This window comes from Apium graveolens, chromosome 6 (genome assembly GCF_009905375.1).
Source record: "Apium graveolens cultivar Ventura chromosome 6, ASM990537v1, whole genome shotgun sequence".
Classification (NCBI taxonomy): Eukaryota; Viridiplantae; Streptophyta; class Magnoliopsida; order Apiales; family Apiaceae; genus Apium; species Apium graveolens.
Window position 1 is genome coordinate 246,071,781 of NC_133652.1, and position 26,484 is coordinate 246,098,264.

The 26,484-nt window shown below is 36.7% G+C and overlaps 2 protein-coding genes across 2 annotated transcripts; one reads left to right on the forward strand and one right to left on the reverse strand.

Moving 5' to 3' along the window:
- The first annotated feature begins 9,961 nt into the window (after nucleotides 1-9,961).
- Nucleotides 9,962-11,108, forward strand: LOC141666996 (small ribosomal subunit protein eS27y-like). The gene is made up of 4 exons (XM_074473265.1): nucleotides 9,962-10,173; nucleotides 10,267-10,368; nucleotides 10,652-10,680; nucleotides 10,804-11,108. Exons 1-4 carry the CDS (start codon nucleotides 10,171-10,173, stop codon nucleotides 10,913-10,915), a joined length of 246 nt encoding a protein of 81 aa, XP_074329366.1. The 5' UTR covers nucleotides 9,962-10,170; the 3' UTR covers nucleotides 10,916-11,108.
- Nucleotides 11,109-12,455: 1,347 nt separating this feature from the next.
- On the reverse strand, nucleotides 12,456-16,761 carry LOC141666995 (uncharacterized). The gene is made up of 3 exons (XM_074473264.1): nucleotides 16,500-16,761; nucleotides 16,082-16,376; nucleotides 12,456-13,595 (listed from the first exon to the last, which is right to left on the reverse strand). The coding sequence occupies exons 1-3, from the start codon at nucleotides 16,685-16,687 to the stop codon at nucleotides 12,852-12,854; spliced, it is 1,227 nt and encodes a 408-aa protein (XP_074329365.1). The 5' UTR covers nucleotides 16,688-16,761; the 3' UTR covers nucleotides 12,456-12,851.
- Between the last annotated feature and the right edge of the window lie 9,723 nt (nucleotides 16,762-26,484).

A 26,484-nucleotide genomic window follows, 5' to 3' on the forward strand; every position in this document is an offset into this window, starting at 1 on the left:
GATGAGGACAATGAGAAGAAATGCACATAGACAACTCCAACTCCTAAAACTGAAAAAAATCCCATAGTAGATCAAGTTTCTAAGAAGCCAATCAAAGAAATCAAGACCGATAATGTAGGAAGGAAAAAGAAGAATAAGAATGGGAAATTTGAGTGAATAAAAGCAACAAATTTGCATTTATTGCAGATGCTCCCAGAAAATATTGTCAGAAGTGTGGCTCTACAAATCACTTAACTCACCTTTGCAAAAAGGTTGTTTGTAAGCCAAAAGTGGGAGCCTGTAGATACAATGAAGCAAAGGCCGAAGATCCTTATCCCTTCTGTGACAAATTTAATTGCATTCCTTGCAATATGAAAGTAATGAAAAGCTGCCATAGACTGAGAGTAAATCTCAAAAATACAAGAATTGAGTTTACAACTGAGAAGGGAATTGCAAATCAAAATTTGAACACTGTTCTTTCTGAATCATCACATTCTACTTCTGCAAATTGTGTTAACAAGAAGAAAGTACCCAACACTGCTTGGGTAGATAAACATACTTAATCCTCATTATGTGCAGGGAAGAGTGAAGAAGGTCATATGGATCATAAACAGTGGATGCTCCAGGCATATGGCAGGTGATAAGGCCCTGCTATCACAATTTGAGGAGATGGCTGGCCCATTAGTGACTTTTGGAGATAACAGCAAAGAATTCATAATGAGATATGGCAAGTTGGTTTCTGGAAATTTTGTCATTAAAGATGTAGCACTGGTAGCTGCTCTTGAGGTGAATCTCTTGAGTGCCAGTCAATTCACAGATAAATGATTCAATGTTTGATTTGACAAATGAGAAGCTCAATTATCAGCACAAAGACTGGTGAAGTTGCTTTTAAAGGAGTAAGAAAGGGAAGCTTGTTTATTGCAGACTTATATTTAGCAAATAAGGATGAAATATGTTGCTTTTACAACAAGGCATCTGTTGAGCAAAGCAAGCTATGGCACAAAAAGCTCTCTCACCTGAATTACAAGGCAATCAATACCCTGGTGAAAAAGGAGTTAGTGAGAGACATGCCAAAATTGGATTATTCTTAAAATGAGGTTTGTGAGACTTGTCAAAAAGGCAAAATGAAGAGATCAAGTCACAAGAGCAAAACTGTGAATTCTATAAGTGCATATTTGCAACTCATTCACATGGACCTGTTTGGACCAGTTAATTTCTTATCTATTTCTAGAAAGAAATATGCACTTGTGATGGTGGATGACTACTCAAGGTACACATGGGTAGAATTTATGCATTCAAAGGATGAAACTCCACACATCATAATTGAACACATCAAGAAAATTGAGAAGCAGACTGAAGATCAGAATTGTGTAAAAAGATTAAGGAGTGACAGTGGCACAGAATTCGGGAATGCAATTCTGCATGAATTCTGCAAAGACAAGGGCATTGTTCAAGAGTTCTCAGCTGCAAGGAAACCTCAGCAAAATGGGGTAGTTGAGAGAAAGAATAGAATACTAGTAGAAGCTGCTAGAATAATGATGCAAGATGCCAAATTTCCAATAAGTTTTTAGGAAGAAGCTGTCAACATTGCATGCTACACTCAAAACAGATATCTCATTAACAAAAACCTTGGCAAGTCACCCTACTTAATTTTATCAAAAAGGAAGCCTACTGTAAAGCATATGCATGTGTTTGGAAGCAAGTGTTTTGTGTTAAAAGACAACTTTGAATAAGTGGGAAAATTGACTCTAAAGTTTTTGAAGCAATTTTTCTGGGATATTCATTGGAAAGGACTACATATAGAGTTTATGTGCTTGAACAAAAGAAAATTATGAAAAGTACAGATGTGACTTTTGATGATGACAAGTGTCCAGACTAGGAGTGCCATGATGAAAATGAAGTTGAAGTCCTTAAGTTTGAAAATTTGAACATTTATAGTGATTCTGAAGATGAAGTTAAAATCAACACAAACAACGGAATGAATGAAGAGTCAACTGAGCAAAGGAATCATGAGAGTGGAAGCTTATCTCAAACACCTGAATTTGATAGCACAAACTCAGGGGGAGAAAGAGAAGAAAATTTTGCAAGTCATGCCAATGGTGAAGAAAATACAGAAACTTCAAGCCAACAAAATCATACCAAAAAGTGGGATAGGAGTCATACTAGAGATGCAATTATTGGTGATCCAAATGCTGGTGTGAGGACTAAAAGTGCAACTGCTAATGAATGTCTACATGAATGCTTTCTTTCATAAATTGAGTCTAAGAAAACTGAGGAAGCTCTACTTGATCCTGATTGGATATCTTCTATGGAAGAAGAGCTAAATCAGTTTGAAAGAAACAAAGTTTGGAAGTTGGTTCCTGCACCAAAGAACAAAAGTATAATTGGAACAAAGTGGGTGTACTGGAACAAGATGGATGAAAATGGAATTGTGACCAGAAATAAAGCAAGCTTGGTTGTAAAAGGATACTCACAAGAGGAAGGAAATGATTATGATGAAACCTTTGATCCAGTTGCAAGACTTGAATCAATAAGGATCTTTCTTGCATTTACTGCACACTAAAACTTCAAAGTGTATCAAATGGATGTAAATAGTGCATTCCTTAATGGTGAGTTGGAAGAAGAAGTTTTGTGCAACAGCCACCTGGCTTTAAAGATTCAGAATTTATAGATTTTGTCTATCAACTGCTAAAGGCTCTCAAAGAATTGAAGCAAGCACCTAGAGCTTGGTATGACACACTGTCAGAATTTCTGCTTAAACATGGATTCACTGGAGGAACAATTGATAAGACTCTATTCTACAAGGAGCATGGTGGTGATATGATCCTAGTTCAAATATATGTGAATGATATCATTTTTGGTTCTACAAATGAAAAGTTATGCCAAAGATTCTCAAGACTCATGTAGAGTGAATATGAAATGAGCATGATGGGAGAACTAAGTTAGTTTCTTGGACTTCAAGTCAGTCAAAGAAGTGATGGAATTTTTATCAGCCAAACCAAGTATGTTAAGGATTTACTGAATAAATTTGGAATGGTTGATTGTTCACCTGCAATAACACCTATGTCTATAGCTACAAAGTTGGATGAAGATAAGAAAGGAAAAAGTATAGACATTTTTGGATATAGAGGAATGATTTGATCTTTGTTGTATTTGACTGCTAGTAGACCAGACATTATGTTTGCAACATGTCTATGTGCAAGATTTCAAGCCAATCCAAAGGAATCACATTTGATGACTGTGAAAAGAATTTTCAGATACCTGAAGGGGATACCAAACTTGGGATTATGGTATCCTAAAGGAACTGGATTTGATGCTGTTGGATACACAGATGCAGATTTGCTGGATTGAGGGTTGATAGGAAGAGTACTAGTGGAAGCGGTCAATTTCTTGGACAAAGACTTGTATCCTGGTATAGCAAGAAACAATAATCTGTGTCAACTTCCACAGCTGAGGCTGAATACATAGCTGTTGGAAGTTGTTGTGCTCAAGTACTTTAGATCATAAATCAGCTAATGGACTATGGTCTAGTGTTACACAAAATTCCAATTATGTGTGACAATGCTAGTGTTATTTCTATTGTAGCTAATCCAGTTAATCATTCTAGAATAAAGCACATTGATGTAAGGACCATTTTATTAGAGAACATGTTACAAATGGTACTATTGAGCTTATTTTTGTTCCAACAGAAAAATAATTAATTGACATTTTTACTAAACCTTTGGATGATGCAACTTTCACTAGACTTGTTGGTGAAATTGGAATGTTAAATTTTTTATCCTAAAGGCAAGAACTCAGCTAATGTGTTGCATCAGATTAATCTCTAATGAGTCAAAATTAATTTGATTTAATTAGAAATTAACTGGAATATGAGTTATAAATATTTTAGAATTCTTTGTATATTTATTTTTCAAAATTCAAAATTTTAGGTTGGAATTTTTCAAATTCTAAGAAAACTGTCTAAGTGTTAATTTATATTTTCAAATATGTGAATTTAACACAAGACATAATCAAAAATAATAAAAGTATATAGAGAACTGAGTTCTCGATAAGTCTAACTGACTTCTCGATAAGTCATTTTGAGACTTCTCGATGGAGTTCTCGATAAGCCATTTCCCTGACTTCTCGAAGGACTTCTCGACAAGCCTCACTTTGACTTCTTGATAAGTCATTGTAGAGATCTCAGTATATGTTAACTCATAGAGTTCTCTACAGGTACATACTTTTTAGACTTCTCGACAACTTATAGTTGAAATAATTTAAATCAATAAATTATTTCAGTAAAATACTTTTGATATAAAATCATTCTAATTTTATTTTGATTATCAAAATAAAAATTGGAAAATTCAGTCCATTTAGGACAAACTAGGTATTTATTTGACATCTCGATACGTCACTATCTAGCTCTTGATAAGAGTCAGGAAAGTGACATATCGATATGTATCTATTCTCACATGTGACTTCTCGATAAGCAAATATCAAACATTTATTTTTACTTCTCGAGAAGTCATCTACCTTTTACTATAAATACCCAAACATCTCAACATACACCTCTTTACGCCTTCGAGATTTCAAAGTGACCTAATTTCTGTAAATCCAAACTGTTTTCTCTCATTTCAAACTCTTTCTCTCTCAAATCTCTTACCCACTCAAATTCAAACACTTAAAATGGCATCAAACACTGTTAGAGCTTTTAGCCCAAAGGAGGGCACCAACTATCTTGTATTTACAGATGTTAACCAAACTCCTGATAGCTTCAAGAGCTTTGTGAAGTTCCTTTATGAAACATACTTTGCAGGTGCTCTAACTGCAAATCCAATTCTGTATTTGGATGTTCTCAGTGATTTCTAAAACTCATCTGTGATGAGGACAATAGTGCATGAGAACAAAGCTATATATATGGTGGTTAACTGCTCTATTCAAGGCCAACAGGTGGAGTTTTCTGAGAATGATGTCAATTTGGCTTTGGGAATCCCTACTGAAAACCTGGTGGAGGTCCCAACTCAAGAAGAGCTAGCTAAGTTCATGGACTTTATCAACTACAGTGAGAATATCAACTTGGCAAGCTTGAACAAGAAACATTTGAGGAGGGAATGGTCTTTCATGTTTGTCTCAATTGTGAGGGCCTTCACCTGCAGGAAGACATGGTATGACAATATTTCAAGTGTTGTTCAGAAGCCGGTGTTCTCCATGGGTCATAACAAACACCTCAATGTAGGACTTCTGATAATGGAGGAACTTAGCACCAGGCTCACAATGCCTTTGACATCAAGAGGTAAGGAAATAATTCTCCCTAGGTTTTTAATGTCTACTGTATTCCATAAAGTACAAGACATTCATTTACTTAATGGTATAGATAGAACACAAATAGGCAATTGTAAACAGGTGTCCAAAGTTTTATTTGGCTCACTTATTACAAAGAATAAGGTACCTGTAAGTCTTAGAATTACTCCATTTATGTTGGAGAGATTCAGGACTTATCCTTACCATATGCCTGATATGAGATCAAATGTTCAATCTAATACAATAACGGCTCATGTTCCTGTGGAAGAACAAACACGGGAACACCAACAGGGGCCTTCCCAAACTGAGACCGTTCCTTCTTTACCATTGGAAGCTAGGAAACCAACCACTTCATTCTCTCAAAAGGGTGAAGTGAGTAAAAAGAAGAGAAAGCAGGCACCCCTAACTGTTATTAATAAGAGTGGTGAGGATCAAACACATATTGAGTCTAACCTGGTCAAGAAACCAAAGAAGGCAAATAAATATGAGTTGACCACTTATTTGGCTACCTCTACATCCTCTCAAAAGGATGTAGTTGAAAAAGAGGGAATAAAACAGACTCTAGGGGCATCCTCTCAACAGGGTGTCTCTATTGAACAAAGCACTCTCCCTAGTGCACCTTGTAAAGAGTTTTCACCACCACTTAAACACATTCAAGTGTATGAAAGAAGAAATAAGAATGCCACACACACTGAGAGCACATCTTTTGAAGCTCCCTCTTCAACTATGGGGGCTGCCAACACTCACTTCTGAAATTATAAATATTATATCTAAAATTTCTCCTACATACAATGAAATACTTAAATCTAATTCTCAAGTGTTGCCAAAATCAAGTGACATGGTTCAAGAAACTGTGGTCACCACCCAGGAACCACATTCTGTTGGGGAGAGGCTACACTCTGGGGTAGACCTTGATGACACCAACACAAACACAAGGGTTTCATCAGTTTTTACTGAAGACCCTATGGTAGTCTCAACTACACCTTCATGTGCAAATCATTCTTCACATATTGAAAGTTTTGAGGGTAGTACTCCTGAGGGGGAGCTATCTAAATCCTCTCTAATTTGATTGAAGGTTCCTCATGAAGGGACAACTCCCCTCAAAACCCTAGCTGAGATTGCCTTATCAATTGAAGCTAGGAGTCCAATTGTCAATGATCCTGTCATAGGAGAGGCAAGTCAAGCACATTCAAGTGCCAATTCTTTGCAAGAAGAACAGGGGTTTGAGGCCATGGTACATGACAGTAACCTGGTCAAATCCCCTCCAATTTAATTGGAGGTTCTCACAAGTGGTGAAAAATACAATGTCACAACCACAGTACCTAATGTGAATTCAACTGTGATTCCAATCACAAGGTTACCTACCTTTTCTCTACCCTCCACATCAAACAAATCATACATCCCTTCAACATCAAACCCTTCTCAAAAAACCCTCACACCTTATCTCCCAGTTACTGCAGGATGCTCAGGCTCAACCAATAATAATGAATGACCTTTTGGTGGATCAACTTTCTGGCCTTGCCAACATTACCCCACAGCTTCTCACAAATGACATGTTTAATCATGACTATCAAGCAATTTTGTTGTCATACAAAGAAGATGTTGAAAAGTAGCAGCAGAAGATTGTGAATGAAGCTGAGCATGATGGGAATGTAGATGCTTGGTTAGACAAGGACTTCAGCTTGATCATGATGGGGTCTTGACAAGATTTAGAGAAGAATATGTCACTATCTTTGGAAGCAATGCCAAGGCTTTCAGTCCACAGGAAGTCTATGATGTTGTTACAGAAGTCTACAAAGCTCAACTCAAAGCTTTTCATCTCATAAGTAAAGCACTATAATAGACTCTAGACAGCCATCATGACAGGATAAGAAGATTGGTAAATACAAATTGGATGACCTTGTGCCAACTCAGGTGAAAATAAAGAATACATTCCAGAAATTTGCTGACCAAATGGCAAGGTTTGAAGTCACCAGTATGGAGCAGAGCATCAAAAATCTAAAACAATCATTTCTGGATCTGCATGAAGTTTTCCAGAATTACATTACAAGTAACAATGACACAAGGGTCAAACTGGATCAACTACATCAAGCTAGGTATGAACCATCAGCTCTTTCAATGGAAGGGATCAAAGAGTTAGTTCAAGCTACATTTGGTGCTCCTCTCTCTTCAAGCTCCCAACAACCACTTTCTACATCAACAAATCTTCATATTCAATATCTTCAACATCAAGTTTCCAATCTCCAAGCCACAAATGACTCACTCACAGCTCAGGTCAATGCTCTCACTTCTCTAGGGCAGAGTCAAAAAAATGACATCAGGACCCTGGTATACTCCCACAAACATCTTCAAATGCAGAATTCAGTTTCTTTGGGAGCTATCATGGGTGCCTTGAATATTCAACTACCTTCTCTACCTGAAGCTGTGAGGCCAGAAATTCCAAATCCACTACTCCTGCCTGCTAACAAGACTAAGGGGGAGATAGAAGCTAGAATGTAGCAGTCCAAGGAAGCTAGTAAATCTGCACAATATAAAGAGGCTGGAAAATTGATAACTCAATCTAATCAAAGCTCTACACATATATAAATCTCTCAAATTGTTGGAAAAGACAGACTACAGAAAGCTGCAAAAGGACCCTATCAAGACAAGGAGTTCAATAAACTATTAACAGTCCTAGGGATGTCTCTTCACAACAGCTACATAACTTATAAAAGAGCCTTGGCCAACAACATCAACTTCCTAAAAGTGGTAATTGTCAAAGTTGGAAACTTCCTGGAGAAAAGGATAGTTGCAAATGTCAATTACTGTGGCTTGAACAGGTGTCTTCAGGTGTCTCTCTCAGCTCTTCAAATAATGAAAGCATCTGAGCTGGATGTAATTATTGACAGAGTTAATCCAGTTATTCCAGAGGACACCCAGTTGCTCAAAAAACTTAAGAAGGTATAGATAGATGCTTTTCATAAGCCTGTCTCTATCCAAACAAAGGGGTGACCTACATCTGTCCACATACCAAAAAGTGCAAGTACTTCACAGTTCCAAAGAATTGTGTAAGAACAAATCTGAGATTGATTATGACTCTGAAAACTGATCTCAAGTCCAAGAAGAAAAATAAAGTTGAAGATGAGGAGATGATCAGAATATTGGGGAGATACCTACAGAATGCTAAAACCATATTGCCAACTACTCAATTCAACACAAAAGATGACAAGGATGATGATGAGCAGAAGAATGATGAGCAAAACCCTTCTGGCTCAAATCCAATTCAATATATCAAGGCAACTAGAAGCAAAGTAGAAGAGAAGAAAAGGGATGATAAGAAGAGGGGAGATGAAAGGAGAAGGAAGAAGAGGGAAGTTGGTGAAGGTACCAAGAAAAATTTCCTACCAATCCAAATCTCACAAACTCAACCCATTAAGCCTGCAAGCTCAAACACTCAACCACTTTCAACCTCTAAGCCTAAACTCTTATATAAACAAACTGCAAGCACCTTACTCAAAATACCAATCACTTCTAGCTAAACCACCTTAAAGAAAATCTCAAACCTACCTTCATTCAAGCCACCAATCAAGACTCATTTCAGGACTGTTGGGAGAAAACCAAAGAAGCTGCAAGTTGGTCAGGGGATTATCTGGAATTGATTTAACCAGGCTGATTTTCTACCTTTAAATTGGTGCATCATAGATGATGACTACTTTCAACAATTATCTGAAGAAATGGTCAAAATCTGGGTTGTATCATTGAGAGAACTCAGAATTTATTATCAGGATGGCTTCTTCACTCTACTTGGAAGGATAATGGATACACTTTTAACCACATAATTTAAGAGGATGATTAGCTTAATGAAGGACATGGACACAAGTACAAAGGCATGGAAGGTTGTGATGTGTGTATGGCTGAAAGAAATGCAAAAGCAATGGCTGAAAAGGAAGAAAGAGATAGAAAGTATGTAGAAGAAATTCCTATATTTGAACAGAGATCAAATGAGCTCAAGGCAAAGGGGATGAGTAGAATTTCTAAAGATGGACATTTTTTGAACATACAAGTTTGCAGATTCTCAAGATTCAGAGTAGGTTACTTAAATGATTACACATTAAATGAATGGATCAAAATGGTAGAAGTCTTGAGAGGGACACAAATTATTGAAGGACCCAATGTGCTTATAAATCTCAAGGATCTCATTAGAAAAGAACCAGACTATGAAGATTTCACCTAGTTGTTGTACTATTGAACTAATGTAAATTACTCAATGTATAAATAGTGAAATTTGTCAAATCTATCAATTTTTATGTACTTTATTTTAGCTTGAGGTTAGTCTTGTTATCAAGCATGAATTTATGATAAGAAATCTTCTCACAAATTGGGGGAGTTTGTTGTGCAAGACATGTCTATACAATAACAAGACTATGTCAATTTGACAACCCTAATATTTAGTTGTTTGATAATCAACTTTATATTTTGTATTATATTACTTGAGTCTGTAAAATGGTTAGAAGATTAGACTGGAGTATTTTTCTGTAAATAGTTCAAGCCTAAGGAATAAACTCTGGAAGAAGATCAAGTTAGATGATGCCTCAGAGAAATGATACAGAAGCTTGGAATTGAATAAATGTATTTTATAAAAAATGTTCTAAGTCAAGATATTGATAAGTCACAGATAAAGCAATATAGAGAAGTCATATTCAATCCATTTATCATTCGGATCTCCCTTTTCGGATCGGATAATTTTCAGGCCCAGTAAAAAGGTCCTGGATCGGATTCCCGCCCGCTCCATTGACGGGCCTGATCCGTGCTCTAACCAACTATAAAATTGGAATCAAACCCATAGCTTCGATTGCATATTTTAGGGTTTCACGGTTCACAACTTTACATTGTTGTTTCATTCTTCACACACACTCAGCAGCTCCCAAGATGGTTCGTGTTTCTTTTTCCTACAATCTTGTTTACAACGTTGTCATTTTGTCTGAACTTTTGTAAAATATGCTAATTCTATTATCAATTTGACAGGCTTTGTCTAATGATATCGATTTGTTGAACCCACCAGCTGATGTTGATAAGAGGAAGCATAAGCTTAAGCGTCTCGTTCCAACCCCCAATTCTTTCTTCATGGTACAAGTTTTTATGTTATTTGTGTGTCTCTTTAATTTTTATATTCTTTATTATGATGGAGTCTTGATTCACAGCTGTTACAGCGACATTTGTTAATTACCACCGTTAAGTAATACGTGTAAAGTAGGGTTTTTGGTGCGTAAATTAAGCGATATGTTATGTTTTATAAACCCGATATGTTATGTTTTATAAACCCTATTTTTTGTGACCACAACCCTATTGTATATATATATATGTAAGTAATTCTCTGTCTGATGATTTGTTGCTGCTTTGTTATGTCAAGGATGTGAAATGCGAAGGCTGCTTTAACAGGTAAGCTCTTGTAACTGTTTGTTTTCACGGGTTTTTTTAATTTAATTAGGCTGTTGGGACTTGGGATGTGAAAGGGTTGTGTTTGAGGTGGATATTGATTTATATTATTTGTTAAAATTGCAGCACCACTGTGTTCAGTCATTCTCAGACTGTTGTGGTGTGCGGGAACTGCCATAAGTTGTTATGCCAGCCAACTGGTGGTCGTGCAAGGCTTACTGGTGGTCAGTTGGTTTAGAGATGAAAATAAACTACTTTGGACTTGCGTATCTTTGGATGTTGGTTTAAATTGATGCGGAAGAGTTTATTAAAAAATTATTAGTATTCTGTACTTTGATACTTTAATTCCTGTAGTTGGATAACTTTTGTTTGGAGGTTTATTGCTTAGGAATTTTGATGGCAGTAAAGTATTACGTGCGTGTCGCTTTCTATCTCGTTGATCAGTTTTTCTTTTCTTCAAATGTCTTTTGCTTATTTAAATGTCTTGCAAAGTATAAGGCTGCATTTTATAGTCAGGAGTAGTAGGATAAATTGTTGATCTGACTATAAGATTTTGTGACAGCAAGTATTGCGAGTTGTATCTGCATTAATCTGTTGAAGTGATTTAAGTTGATAAGTTTGAGGTTGTTTGTAAATACATATGGCTTAGTTAATTTTTCCTCTTTTGATAAACAACTTAATTGAGAGGAAAAATGTTCAGTTTCCAAGATCAACAATTTGTTACTTGGAATCAGAATTTGTGCTTGTTATCTAGTTTGTGGTTTGAATTCTTTATTCCAGAACATTTTTGAGCTTGACTTGGATGGTTTTCTTGATGCTTCTTCAGATTAAATAATGCCGATTCGGTTACTATGCCAAAACTGTACTGGACAGGTCATTAACATTCTCAATCAACATCTTGTACTTGGAAAATAGGCACAGCACATCATCTAAGTGTCTGAATTCAAATTGCAAGCCACCCATGTGACTTAGAGATGGGGAACATGTTTGCTCCAAACAATGAGATACAGCTTCACAGACAGTTTTGGGCTTCCTTTTGACCAAAAAACAAAAGAAAATACTCAGACAATGCAATAATGCATGACTGATCCAATCGGATCTGTTGGCCACTCCCCCTTATAGAGATGAAAAGTAAAACAATAACAATAAATAATGGCTACTAGGTGACTTAAAGCGGGGAGAGCTCAGTTGTGCTGAGCTTGCTAAATTCTCTGGTCTAGGTGGAATGTGGAGTGATTGATCAACTTCAATATTGTCTCTCCTTGATGGTATGCTCTCATGTTTCAGAAGTGGCTGATGCACCAGTCGCCTACCTTGCTGGCTAAGAGAGTTGTTTTTGCAGAAGGCTTCAACCACCAAGGTTCCCAGCGCCCAGATACCTGCGCCCGGTCTTTGGAACCTTTTCTTGTCATCATCAACATGGATTTGTCCACCGGATAAGATCTTTAGAATAACCTTTTCTAACCTCCTCCGACAAAGTTGAATCAGTAACATCCTTATCCACCAGCTCATTTGTGCAATCCATCTCTTGTGTATCAAACCGTTTGAACATGTCCACAATTTTTTGTTTAGTTGCATCATTAGGTTCCAACTGTTAGAACTCTTCCACTACATTATCTCTTATAAAAGATTCAGTGCAAGATCGACTATGAGACTTGTGGCAATGAAGATGAGAATTACACTGCTCGTGCTTGGCTCGCTAGAACATGCATATCTACTTGGTAAAGAAAATATAGTATTGTATAGATTGCTATATTAGCTATATTTTGATCTCAAAATCCATCACAAAATCAGAAAATATTATAGCTGTGAAATGAAACCTCTAGTTCCCAACCTTTTAACACGACAAACAATCATTTCCAAAAAAAAACAAACAATATGAATGCAGTTCTTTAGAAGGATTATATCAGGAGCTCAGACCTCTTAAAATTATCAATCCAGACGCCCATCTTCCAAACATATAAATCTCAAAGAAAACATTGCAACTATAGTTGATCACTTGATGCTACAATTTCATAGCTTTCAAAAGATTACACCCATTACCACAGGCAGCAGTTTTGAGATATATGCAAATCATCTTTGACTCAACTTGGCAACCATGACTTAACTTGGCAACCAGAACACTAGAAGCCTTATACTTCCCAAAAATGTACCGTGATATGCTCTTGAACAGCTTAGCGCCGAAAGGCATTGCCTTCACCGACTTGAGATCTTCCCTGTGAATAATGTGCCCGCCGTCGTACACTTTCACCTATTGAGGAGCTTCCCCCCTTTTCAGCACCATACACACTTCTTGTAACATCATCTAAGAAATTTCGCTTATCATGTCCTTGAGTAACTTCACGAGCATCATCCTCCTCCGCTTTTTTTAGACGTTTCCATCTCTGCTCTTCATGAAGCTCGGCATCCATTTGCATCTCCTTCAATTTAGCAGCTCTCTCTTCTTCCGAAAGTTTTACAGGATTTCTCCGATTTCTAGAGATTGAACCATGCCTTGACCCTGTCTCGGAAACATTACGATTTCTTCCGTCTCCCTCTCTTCTGGCATAATCAGAATCTGCCAACCCCTTGTGATTGTATTCTACAGGTGCAGATTTTTCCTGTCGGGAACTTTTTTCAATGGTGCCTCCAGATAAGGTAGTAGATGATGGTTCTTTGTATTTCGACTCCCTGTGTGATTTACGATCTTTGTGAACAGCTTTACTCGATTCATATCCTGAATCTGAAGATGCTTCATTTAACCGGTCACTGTGTTTCCTCTCACGTTTTTTAGAAACCATTTTATCTCCCCTTTCTGCAGTGGCATCTTCCGAGTGAGAATGGTGCCCCGATGACGAATACTTTTTATGCTTTGACTTTTTATGTTTCTTTCCATGTTCTTTCCTATCTGCAGACTTCTTATGTTTCTTTGCTTGGACCTGAAACATAAAATTAATGTACTAAATTTAGCAAAAAAAATATGAGAGGACACTAAACTTAAATTGGAGGACACTAAACTTAAATTGGTGAGTCGAACAGGCATTTCATATATATTAGACTCTAATAGCTGACTACGTTCTAGGAGGTAAATACCATAAATGCTTTTTTCTCAGCAGCAAATCAATACAAAGATATGAAATGATGTAAGATTCTGAAAACAATACAAATCAATACAGAGTAGTCGAAGAAGTAGCCAAGAGATCCAATGATAGTAAACAGTTCAAAACTCAGTAGTCATGTCTAATCAATAGAGACTAACAGTGGCAAGTAATCAGGGTAATACCAGTATTAACATTCAGAGTGTGAAAGATATTAACTAACTTAAAAGGTATCTTTAAATGATCCAGATATAGAAGCAATGACATGTGCTGCCAATACACAACTATCAATTAATTAAAAATTTTGAGTCTAAAAAATTTTAAGTCTAGACATCCTTGGCTTCCAAAATTCTTGTTTTGAGTACCTTACAACTCATTTTCTTTACTGGTATTAAAAAATGAAATTGGGAGAATTTGGGTTTTTTTTGGATTCTTAATTACTTATCTTGCATGATTAATTTTGACATGATCATATTTTTATTATAATTGTTCATTTATAATTCATGCTGTGATTCCCCAGTCCAAAAGAAGTACAGGGTCCCATGTCACTATTCTTCAAGAATACAGGACCCCACACTCCAATACCCAGTCCATGCAACATAGTTTGGTACTATACAAAGTTTGAAAAAGGTTATAGGGCGATAGCTGAGGCGTCAAATAGTTTAGAAGAGCAAGGCAACTTCCATTTTAGAAAGACAGGGAAGCCCTCCCTGTCACTCCTTTCTAGCTTTATAAAAAATCGATAAGAATTAATTGCCGAGACATATCCTTCAAACGGAGTTACAAGAGCAAGTCATATCTAAGTAAGGCAGCCCATTAGTTTATCATTAAAAATTTCCGTTCTAATGATTTTATCTTAACTCAGTTTATTAACACTAGTACAATCAATGCCACCACACAACCATTCTAGAAAATTAGTAAACACCCAAGGAAAATAACAACACATAACTAAACGTAACAAACCCACCCCAACCGCCGCACCGGAGGAATCGCAAAAATTAGAACAAGCAAACTGGGAGGGGCAAATGGAAGAAAAAAGAAAGAAGCTATGGGAAGAAACGAGAGAGCTAAGCTTAGGAACAACTCCACATATCCCCCGTCTTGAAACCCCACCAACCCCTCTTGAATTCCTCCGTGATTACGTTTCCCCAAACAAACCCTTCATCATCTCCTCTTCCGCAAACTGCCCCTGCCCAGCCACCACTCTCTGGTCTTCTCCTCACTACCTTCTTAATACCCTCTCTTCTTCCCTGTTTCCCTCCACCTCACTCCTTCCGGCTATGCTGATTCCTTCACCCCCATTTCCCCTCATTCCCTCTGTTTCGCTTCCCCCCATGTCGAAAACCTCGCCTTTTCGGAGGCCCTTTCTAAAATTAAGAATTCGGCTTTGGGTGAAAATTGTGCGGTGGCTTATGCTCAGCACCAGAATGATTGTTTGAGGCTAGAGTATTCTGCTATTGCTGCTGACATTGAGGATCATATTGGATGGGCTACCGACGCGTTGGGGTGTAAACCTGAGGCTGTTAATTTGTGGATTGGGAATGAGTTTTAGTAAGACTCTGGATCACAAATTATGTCACCTAAGGAAAGAGCTTATAGCAATGGTACAGCTGTCAAGAGGTACTCCTACTTAATGAGCATGAACTTTGTTGTCTAATAATTAAAATGCTTTTACAATTCTTAACCTATCAGGTGGGTAGCTTTTTTAAGCATTACTAGTTAATAATATTGGAAGGGCTAACAGCATTTCAAAATCTATAAAACTGAAGAAAAACTAGCAGCGGACTGTGAGGACATTTTCAACCTGGTAGAAGTGTAAGACCTGGTAGGAATTGTCAGAACTATAGCAGTAGCTAATTAGTTGGTTATCAGGGGTCATTTGAGTCGCTACATTATTATTAGTTAGTGAAGGAAAGGATACAGTTGTAATATTACCAGAAAAATTAAGCAAAGCATACTTTAGAGCTATAACTGTTTATCATTAAACATTTCGGTTCCTAATGATTTTATCTTACTCAGTTTATTAACACTAGTACAATTAATGCCACCACACAACCATTCTAGAAAATTAGTAAACCCCCAAGGCAAATAACAACACATAACTAAACCTAACAAACTCACATTTGTAATAACATCAAGACAAATAAAAATTACCGAAAGCTACTTTAAAGCTGTAACTGTTTCTCATTAAAGATTCCGTTCCAAATGATTCTATTAACTCATTTTATCAACACTAGTCCAAATATTGCCACCACACACAACCATACTATAAAATTAATAAACACCCAAGGCAAATAACAACACATAACTAAACGTAACAAACTCACCGATTCTCGAATCATGGCCATCTGAACAGGATTATTCTTAACCCGAGCAAGCGCCTCCTGCTCACGTTGCCTAATCAAAAGCAAAGGATCGGAATGCAGCTTCCTCCATGCATCATTAGCCGACTGTGGCTTATCCTCAAACAACGCTCCCGGAACAACCGGTTTGGCACTAGTGGAAGCAGCCACATCAGGCTGAGCACTAGGCAAAGCCTCAAGTGACTTAAACCCATCGGACTCACTCGCCTTACCAACCGCCAATCCAGAATCATACAAAAAATCTAATCTCTCTTGCTTCCTACACACCAAACAAAAAAAGCCCTAATTAATGAAAACCCTAATTAATTTCAATTAAAAAGACATAGCAATTAAAATAAAAAAGGTTGAATTGAGTGGGCCTAATTGAGAAGAATGGGCTTACGGAATGAGGCCGGCCTGTTGTTGGAGAAGACGAAACTCGGAGCGTTCGCGTTCTTCGTGGATTTGTTTACGGAGCTCTTCGAGTTTTTTGTCCTCGGCGTCGCGTTTCTGCTCGGCTTTCCAGACGTTTTCGATGTTGCGGAGACTTCCGGTGTGCCATCCTTTCTTGTTTAAAAACTTTAATCCCATCGCAGCCTTTATTGATCGATTTCTGATCTGTGCTGAATCACAGCCTTTATGTTCTGTATAATATATTCTTGTGTAATTCACAAACTTGCTTCTTTAATAGTCCTTTATCAATAATTAAACAATTGTTCCACTATAAAAAGTTAAAAAAAAACAATTGTTCATATTTACTTCTTTTTTTAAAAAAAAAATTACTTTCATAATTTTTAAATTTTATAAATTCATTTTATTGTTTTTAATATACATATATATGGTTACTTCTAATTTTATTTTAATATTATTTTTGTTTTTAAAATTTTATTGTAATATTGTTAAAACAGATTCGCAAATATTGAAAAATATACATATGTAAAAATAAAACAAAATTAAAATTATATATAAAAAATATCTAATCATATTTTATTTATTATTTTATCAATATGTCATATTTTGATCGGCAACTTCAACACATAGCAAACCTACTGCTATTAATACTAATCTTATAAGCATTCACAAAACAACACTTCTTGACATGATCATAAGAAACAATAAATTGACCAACAAGAACAAACCGTATCACCAAAACTCCCTTACTCATGTCTGCAATCCCGTGAACGGAAGCGTCTTGCATGATTGCAAGGTCTGTCTTGTCTTTATGGCAAGTTTCTGAGTATATCGTATGAATATATTCTTTAAAGCTTTACAAATCTTTACAAATCTCTCTCATACTAGTATAATAAACTAATACCTATATCATTATATAGCGTATGGTATAATCAGTTTTATTTTTTCAAAGAAATGAATTCGTCGGATACAAGTTTGGAGGAATTGTATGCAAGGCTCGCATTGGAGGATGGAGACGATGGTGGAGTTGTAGTTGCTGATTCAGAAGTGCAGCCACAGAAGATTACGTATGTATTGGTGGGACGCTTCATGACTGAGAAAAACATAAATTTTGCTGCAATGCAAAATGTCCTTGCATCTCTTTGGAGACCAAAGGAGGGTATGGATGTGCATGATATAGGAGGGCATCGTTATACATTTGTGTTTTATCATCAATTGGATCTTCAGAAAGTTATGGATGGAGGTCCCTAGACTTTTGAACAGAATCTTTTGGTGTATCATAAGCTACAGGAGAATGAAGATCCTCATCTTGTTAAGCTGAATAGCATTGATATATGGGTCCAAGTGTATGACTTGCCACAGGGATTTATATCTGATAACATTCTTATGAACATCGGAAATTTTGTGGGCACATTTATAAAGGCTGATCCTACAAATATTACGGGAGGGTGGACACAGTATAAACGTGTTAGAGTAACAATGGAGTTAGAAAAGCCGTTGAAACGTCGTATGAAAATCAAAAGGGAGGGAGGGGAATGGAGTTGGGTCAATTTCAAATATGAAAGATTAAGTACCTTTCGTTTTGTTTGTGGTTTGATAGGACATTCTGATCGTGATTGTGGAATAGTATATGCAAACCCTGAGAAGGAGATAGTTCGAGAATACGGAGTAGGGTTAAGAGCACCAACGAGAAATATGAAAAATCAGAACCTGGGGGCGAGATGGTTGAGAACTGGGGGAGAATGGGGAACAAGTGGGAAGGAGAAACAGCCGTCGACCACCGTGAACGGCGGGAACAAAATGGGGGCGCAATTTATGGAGGTAGATGGCAAAATACGCGAAGTTACAGGAGGAGATGGGGGGATAAGAGTTGTATAGCGGGATCAAGGGGAAAATTCAAAAAATAACAATTTCAAAAATCAAAAGGAGATAAATACGGAAGTTAATAGTGGGGAGATAGCAACAGTTATGGATCCTAAACGGAGAAGGATGGATAATGAGGATAATATGGAAAGTGATTTGAATGATATCTCAAATGGGCCTGCAAATTTGAGTGGGTCAAAAAACTTGCGAGAGGCGGGTCCTGTTCCACAGGCCCGCCTAAACCAATGAGTCTTATTGCTTGGAACTGCCGTGGTTTGGGTAGGGCACGGACAGTTCGTTTTTTGAAAGAAACTACCCAGCAATTAAAGCCTTCTTTTATTTTTTTGTCTGAAACATTAGCTAATAAAGATAGGGTGGATGCAGTTCGACGAGAAGTAGGTTTTGCAGGATGTGTAGTAGTCGAAGCTAGAGGGCATAGTGGGGGAGTGGCTCTTTTGTGGAAGAATGAAGGAGCTTGTGTAGTAAAGGAAGTGAATACACATTTTATTGATTTCGAGGTTGAAAATGATCAGGTTGGACGGTGGAGGTATACGGGTTTTTATGGATGCCCGGAGAGATCTCAACGAAGGGAATCATGGGGTATAATTAGAAGCTTGGCAGCTAAATCAGACCTACCTTGGTGCATTATTGGCGACTTTAATGATCTCATGTGTATAGGAGAAAAAAGAGGTGGGGGGGATCACCCTCGGTATTTGCTAACTGGTTTTGCAGACGCGGTTTGTGAATGTGGTTTGACTGATCTGGGTTTTGTTGGGGAAAAGTACACATGGGAAAAATCTAGAGGAACAAGCAACTGGGTTCAAGAAAGATTGGATCGGGGTCTAGCTACTCAGGATTGGCGTAATCTGTTCCCGCTAGCAGAAGTGCAGGTGCTTGAAGTAGCAACCTCTGATCATTTACCACTTCATCTGCAACTGAATAAGAAAGTCTATGTACCGCGAGGAAGACGTTTCAAGTTTGAGAATGTGTGGCTAAAGGAGAAAGATTGTATTAATCTGGTACAAACTAGTTGGAATCATTCTGAGGGAAAAGAGATATTGGAGAAGATACATTACTGTTGTGTGAAGCTTGAGGAGTGGGGTGGAGGAGTTAGTCAAGAATATAAAAGAAAACTGGATAGCTGTCGTATTCAGATGCGTAAGCTGAGAACCCGTCGTGATTTTGCTGGTGCTCGAATGTATAATGCAGTTAGGTGGGAGTATATGAATTTGCTGAAGAAACAAGAGGTCTATTGGAAGCAGCGTGCCAAGCAGTTTTGGCTACAAGAAGGGGATCCAAATACGAAGTTTTTTCACAGGAATGTATCAGTGCGGAAGAAACAAAATTCAGTCCAGAAAATTAAAGATGAAGATGGAATTTGGCGAGAAAATGTGGAGGAAATACAGGAGGTTGTTGTTACGTACTTTAACAATTTGTTTAAGTCTACGGGAGAACATGATAGACTTACGGATAGAGAAATTGTGAACCAGGTGACAGTAGAAGAAAATGAGGCATTAGTATCACCAGTTACAATTGAGGAAGTAAAAGAGGCAGTGTTTGCGATGCATCCGGACAAATCACCTGGCCTAGATGGATTAAACCCAGCATTTTTTCAGACTTTCTGGAATATAGTTGGAAGGGATGTATTTAAATTCTGTAAAGACTTCATGGTTACAGGGGAGCTGCCATCGGGGATAAACAAGACTCTTGTGTGTTTAATTCCGAAAGTGAAGGTTCCACAAGTAATGGGTGAACTCAGACCTATAGCATTGTGTAATGTGTTGGTACGTATTCTTTCAAAGGTATTAGCAAATCGTCTGAAACCGTGTCTGACCTCATTAATTTCTGATAAGCAGAGTGCATTCATAGAAGGTCGATTACTAACAGATAATGCCTTGATTGCTTTTGAAATTAACCATTATATGAAGAGACATACGCAAGGAAAATCTGGTATTGCGGGATTAAAAATCGATATTTCGAAAGCATATGATAGGCTTGAATGGGGATTTATTCGAAGTATGATGGAGAAGCTTGGATTTAATGAGATATGGATTAGTAGAATTATGAAATTGGTCCAATCAGTTACATATAGTTTTCTCCAGAATGGTCTTATGTTTGGTGAAATTGTTCCACAAAGGGGGGTACGTCAAGGTGACCCCATATCACCATATATATATATATATATATATATATATATATATTGTGTGCAGAGGGCTTAAGTGCTATCATTCGACGAAATGAGGAGGTAGGATTATTGCATGGGTGTACTATTGCAAGGGGGGCACCTACTATTTCACACCTTCTTTTCATGGACGACTGCTATTTCTTTTTCAGAGCAAATGGGTCTGAGGCAAGTATCATGAAGAACATACTTAACAGATATGAGAGGGTCTCAGGGCAGAAGATTAATTATGAGAAATCTGGTATTACGTTTTCTCCAAACACCGGTGAAGGATGCCGAAAAGATGTATGTGATCAGTTGGGGGTTAGGGAACAACAGAATCCAGGGAGATATCTGGGGATGCCTATGGTGGTAGGAAGAAACAAAAATGCAGTGTTTTCTTTTTTTGCTGGATCGAGTGCAACAAAAACTCCAAGGCTGGCAGAATCAAACTCTTTCAAAAGCAGGAAAGGTTCTTTTGCTTAAAACAGCGGCTCAGGTAATTCTGAACTTCTGGATGAACATGTTTCTGATTCCTTTAGATGTATGTGATGGGATAGAGAAGGCTATGAATGCATTTTGGTGGGGAAATGACGGTTCAAATAAGGGTGTTAAGTGGATGTCGTGGGAGAGATTATGTGCAATTAAAGATGATGGTGGGCTGGGTTTTAAGAGGTTACGGAGTTTTAATGTGGAGATGCTAGCAAAACAAGCGTGGAGGCTGGTAAATAATGTGAATCCTCTTGTAACGCAGCTAATGCGTGCTCGTTATTTTCCAAATGGCGAATTCCTAACTGCTAATATTGGGAATAACCCGAGTTTTGTGTGGAGAAGCTTACTTGAAGCCCAGAATGTAATTAAACAAGGATGTCGACGTCGTATAGGAAATGGGTTAAGTACTAAAATCTGGCATGTTCCATGGCTTCCTTGTTTAGAAAATGGGTTTGTGACAACTGAAATGCCAGAGGATTTGGAACATGGAATAGTACAGGGGTTGTTGACTGAGAATCAGGAGGGATGGGATGACGAACTTCTTGATGATATTTTTAATGAGAGGGATAAGGAACTTATTCGAAAAATTCCAATATCAAGAAGGCAGCCAGTAGATAATTGATTTTGGATACTGGAGGAGACGGGGGATTTTACGGTTAAAAGCTGTTACCGAAGATTGATAGGGGAAGCAGATTGTGTTGATAAAATGTTTTGGAGGAAATTATGGAGATTGAAACTGCCTGGTAAGGTTTTGAACTTAATTTGGCGTGCTTGTCGAAGTTGTTTACTAACGGCTGCTGCTTTAGTTACAAAGGGGGTCCAGATAAATACTATGTGTTCGTGGTGTCATATGTATGTGGAAGATGATATTCATGTTTTGTTTCAGTGCTGTTTTGCTCGTGAGGTTTGGGAGAAAGCTGGTTTAACAAGCCTACTTACTGTGTTCCCAGATGATAAAGTGCTGGATGTGTTGAGAAGAGTGTTTCAGCTAGGTAATAACGAACAAATACTGATGGTTGGTTTATTATGCTGGACTCTCTGGCAGCGACGAAACAGCTGGGTATGGAATAGATTAAATATGTCCAGCTTTGGAGTAAGGTCTAGGGCATATAGCATGTTACAGGAGTGGCAAAGAGCTAGAGAAGAAGGCAGTGTATGTACAATGCAGCAACTACAAGTCAGTCGAAAATGGTGTAAACCACCTCCAGGTTGGCTGAAAATAAATACTGATGCAGCATGTATGCCGGGATCGAATCAAGTGGGGGTGGCCTGTGTTATCAGAGATGAATGGGGAAATTTTCTCCGAGCTAGAAACAAGGTAATTTAAGGAAGTTTTCAGGTGCGAGAAGCAGAAGCTATAGGACTTAAAGAAGCTATACTGTGGACAAAGGAGTGGAGGGGGAACCGATGTGTTTTTGAATGTGATGCGAAGGTACTAGTTGAGGCAGTTAATGGAGGTCGAGGAAATACATATTTTCATACGATTGTGGAGGACTGTAAAGATATTCTTAAACACTTTGATGAGGTGTTAGTGTATTACACACATAGATCTGCGAATAATGTAGCTCATACCTTGGCACGGACGACATATTCTATGTCAGGTCTTACGGAGTGGAATGTCTCTGCTCCGGAATTTATCGTTTGTATGATTAATTCTGAGAAGTATTAATGCAAGTTCGTTTTATCAAAAAAAATAAATAAATAAATTGACCAACAAGATAATCTCTAATTACTTCATCAAACTCCAAAATCCCGTAACCTGAGACGCTCAAACAACGCTTCATGCATATCAAAATCAAATCTTTTTTATGGGATAAAATTATTTACCGGTGGAACCTTTTATCTTATCTGTGTGGAACCAGAAATCATGTAACAGAGTCTTTTTAAGTAGGTTTTTCTTGATCAATATGATTTTTATCTTATTTTATAAATCATAGTTAATTATCCTAAAGAGTACACTTTTAATTTTGTAACCGTTTTTCTCTGACCATTCCTCTTCGTCTCCCTTTATTTTCTACACTTTTATGCATTGTTTCATTATCCACATTTTATACACATTCTTTATCCGACTAGTTTATATCCCGTGCTTTGCACATGGGGAGCTCAAAAATTATTTAATAAAATAAATAAATAAATTTATAATTTAAATTGAATAATATGATTATGAAAGATTAAATTATCTATATAATAAGTGTATTACATCTACATATTATGATAAATTTATTTAAGAACTACTTTCGTTACATATGTTAATTTTATGTTATATATTTTATGAGATTATTTCTATAAATAGAACTATTAAAATTTAAACTTTACTTCAAATTTGTATTAAAAACTTACCATAAGTGGTTTTCAAAAAAAAAAAAACTTACCATAATAACACAATTCATATTTAAAATTGTATTGTAAAGTTTCTATAATTAAAATGGGTCATAATAATTAAAATAGGTCATAATAAGTATATGGATCTTGTATGAACCTAATATGGATACCAAACCTAAAAATGGATAGTCCACTGGGTCAAATTAAAGTTAAAAATCATATCCGAACCAAAATTTGGATACCAAACCTTAAGAAAGGGTTATCCAGTAATTTATAATATATAGATTGGGTGAATTTCGATTCCTGATATCAAAATCTAAAATCTGCAACTTGCGAATAATACCATGGTCTAAAATTTATTTCGACGCTTTTCAATGTAAGTGATCATATTTTTGTCTGTAACATTCGGGACATAGCGTGTAATTATTTTTATTGATAAATAATTATTATGTGACTATTATATGATTTTTGGTGAATTATCTGATGATTGGTGTGGTTATGTCGATGCTTATATGTGGTAAAGTATAAGTATGATAATTTTATTACGTCCAGAATAAAATACAGGTAGTTATGGTATTTTCCTGGTAATTTTTGGAGTGATATATGATTTTATAATGATTTATGAATTTATTAATTATTTTCTGAATAATTATAAAACTATTTTATTAAACCGGGAATCGTCCAACTTCAACCGTTTTTACAACCCGAAACTCTTCCGAAAACTCCTTCCTAACCTAATCTGATAATTCCGGACATTTTTCGTGTTTTGACTTTTTTGATCCGGATTACGGTTTAACCCGTACGCGTCCCGACGCAAAATTTTCGATACGATAATCATTTCGATAGATCAACAAAACCTGTATTTTCAAAAGACGGGATAATATTACATTATTTTCGTATAAAGTGTTTTATAAAAAACCCGGTTCAGATAATTATCCAATACGGGTGATAAGTGGATTTTATATCCTCATGGAATGCTTTATTATAAGCTTAAATTGGTGTTTTAGACTCAAGTTGTTGGTATTTTGATGTGTTTTTGTGTTATTGCATTTCAGGTATCAGTTATACGAAGAAAAAAGCTTTTAAAGGAAATATGATAAAAAGTGATCAAATTTGGAAGCCAAGGCCATTGTCAAGTTGTAGAGAATCTCGTTAGCTTCGCGTGGGCAGTTGAATCGCCTAATTCTGACGAGTAGAACTCAAGTTATGGCCAAAACAAGATTCATCAGAATTTTTTCCAGAGAAGCTGTCTGAGCGCCCGCTCAGGAGAGCTGAGCAGCCGCTCAGGGCGCGGCTGGTCGCTGATTTCGCTGAAAAAGCTTTTTTTGAGTGGAATTTGACGATTTTAAGGGTCCAGGTCCACTAGGGGCGTATATATACTTAAAAAAAGGGTTTTCATCATCCGGGAAGATTGGGATACCAAGGAGAAGACCTAGAAGCACAGAACAACTCCGAAAAAGAAGATCTTGTTTTCAACTTATGATTCTTTAAATTAGTTATAACTTTGGATGCTCGTTTTCGTTCTTGTTGAACCTAGATCTCGTTCATTCATACTTTAATTATTATTCAGTTTATTAAGACCTTGTTTTATACCATGCTTTCATTGGAAACCATGGTGACGATGAGTTCAATTATGGGCTAATCGTTGTCATGGGGTTCTAGCGAATTTACTTATGGATTTCAATAATTAATTTGTTTGGATATCTTGGTGTGTGGTGATTGATTGATATCCTAGTATTGGTTGTGCTTATTCGTCTTATGTGCGTAGCTAACATATAAGATAGCGTGTTAATCTCTATTGAAGCGACAGTGAATATAGAGGTTTAGAACTTGCCATGCTAGCATAGGTTCATGTATTGTATGCATGATTAGTAGGTAACTCTAACCGTTTTACTTGCCCTGTGTAATCATGATAGATAACTTGTGCTTAAACCGTTATGTTGTCAAATTCTATAGACATATAGGGTCTCAATATAATTGGTGCATATTCAGCTTCTATCTCTTTTGTGGATGTCTGGTAGAATGGTACTCGTGCAACGAAAGTTGGCGTTTATTAGTTTCGTGTTATTGGGAACGAAAAGGCTATTGAATGAAGTAGTAATGAAGTTAGAATCCCATGTTTGTCATATATAGTAATTCAACCTCAATTCTCTTAGTTAATGTTATTTAGTATAATCTCTTAGTTTAATAAAAACTCAATTTGTTATTTGTCTTAGCATTGAGCGATAACCATACATTGTTGCATAGGTGCATAAATTAAACTTAACCTAAATCAGTCTCTGTGGGAACGAATCTGATTTATATCTTATACTACTTGCGAACGCGTATACTTGCGTGAATATTAGCGCGTGTTTTCGCCCTAACAACGGGTATCAAATCAGATCGTTTTTGCAGTTACTTAGCGGCTAAGTAACTAATTTATCGATCCAATACGATCCAACGGGTATTATATATAATTTTTTTATATATAACTATAAATACCATTATCTATTATTTAATTACTATTTAATTATAAAAAATCAGAAAAATAAATAAAAATTCTGAAAATTCTCTGAAAATTGTTCTTGGTGTTCTTGAGAATCAAAGCATGATTTTGAGGTGATCTGGAAAGCAAAATCTTGATATTTGTAACCAAATCGAAGCTCTCGAGGAGCTCTACAAGATTATATCATCAAATCATACCTCAGGTTGGTGGTGTTAGATATATTTGATAATGTCATGGCTAATATGTTTTATGTTTAGATTTCAGATCTTATTTGAACAGGACAAATCAGTACTTAACTGATCAGTACTTATACTGGACGTCAGGACTTAAGGGATATCAGTACTTATGTTATCAGGAGATAAGCATCAGGAGATAGATATCAGAACTTAAGTGCTGAAGGACGATCAGATAAGGACAACAGCTGATTAAAGTTAAGAAGATCAAGATAAACATAAGAAAAGATATGCATGAAGAAGGAATTCCATAAAGAATGGAATACTTGGAATAAAAGATATCTGATTGATATATATATTAGGAAGCAGAATTATATTCCATATCAATTAGCAATTATCTTGTAACTGTGTAATATATAAACACAGACATAGGGTTTACACTATAAGTGTTATCATTATCGAGAATATTATTTACTATAAC

Excerpts from the sequence above, each read along its gene's own strand:
- LOC141666995 (XM_074473264.1), bottom strand. The coding sequence starts at position 16,687 with ATGGGATTAAAGTTTTTAAACAAGAAAGGATGGCACACCGGAAGTCTC. Across the intron at positions 16,377-16,499 it reads CAACAGGCCGGCCTCATTCC|GAAGCAAGAGAGATTAGATT; the intron begins GTAAGCCCATTC and ends TTTGGTGTGTAG. Across the intron at positions 13,596-16,081 it reads TGGCCATGATTCGAGAATCG|GTCCAAGCAAAGAAACATAA; the intron begins GTGAGTTTGTTA and ends TTTATGTTTCAG.
- LOC141666996 (XM_074473265.1), top strand. Across the intron at positions 10,369-10,651 it reads CCCCCAATTCTTTCTTCATG|GATGTGAAATGCGAAGGCTG; the intron begins GTACAAGTTTTT and ends TGTTATGTCAAG. Across the intron at positions 10,681-10,803 it reads TGCGAAGGCTGCTTTAACAG|CACCACTGTGTTCAGTCATT; the intron begins GTAAGCTCTTGT and ends TTAAAATTGCAG.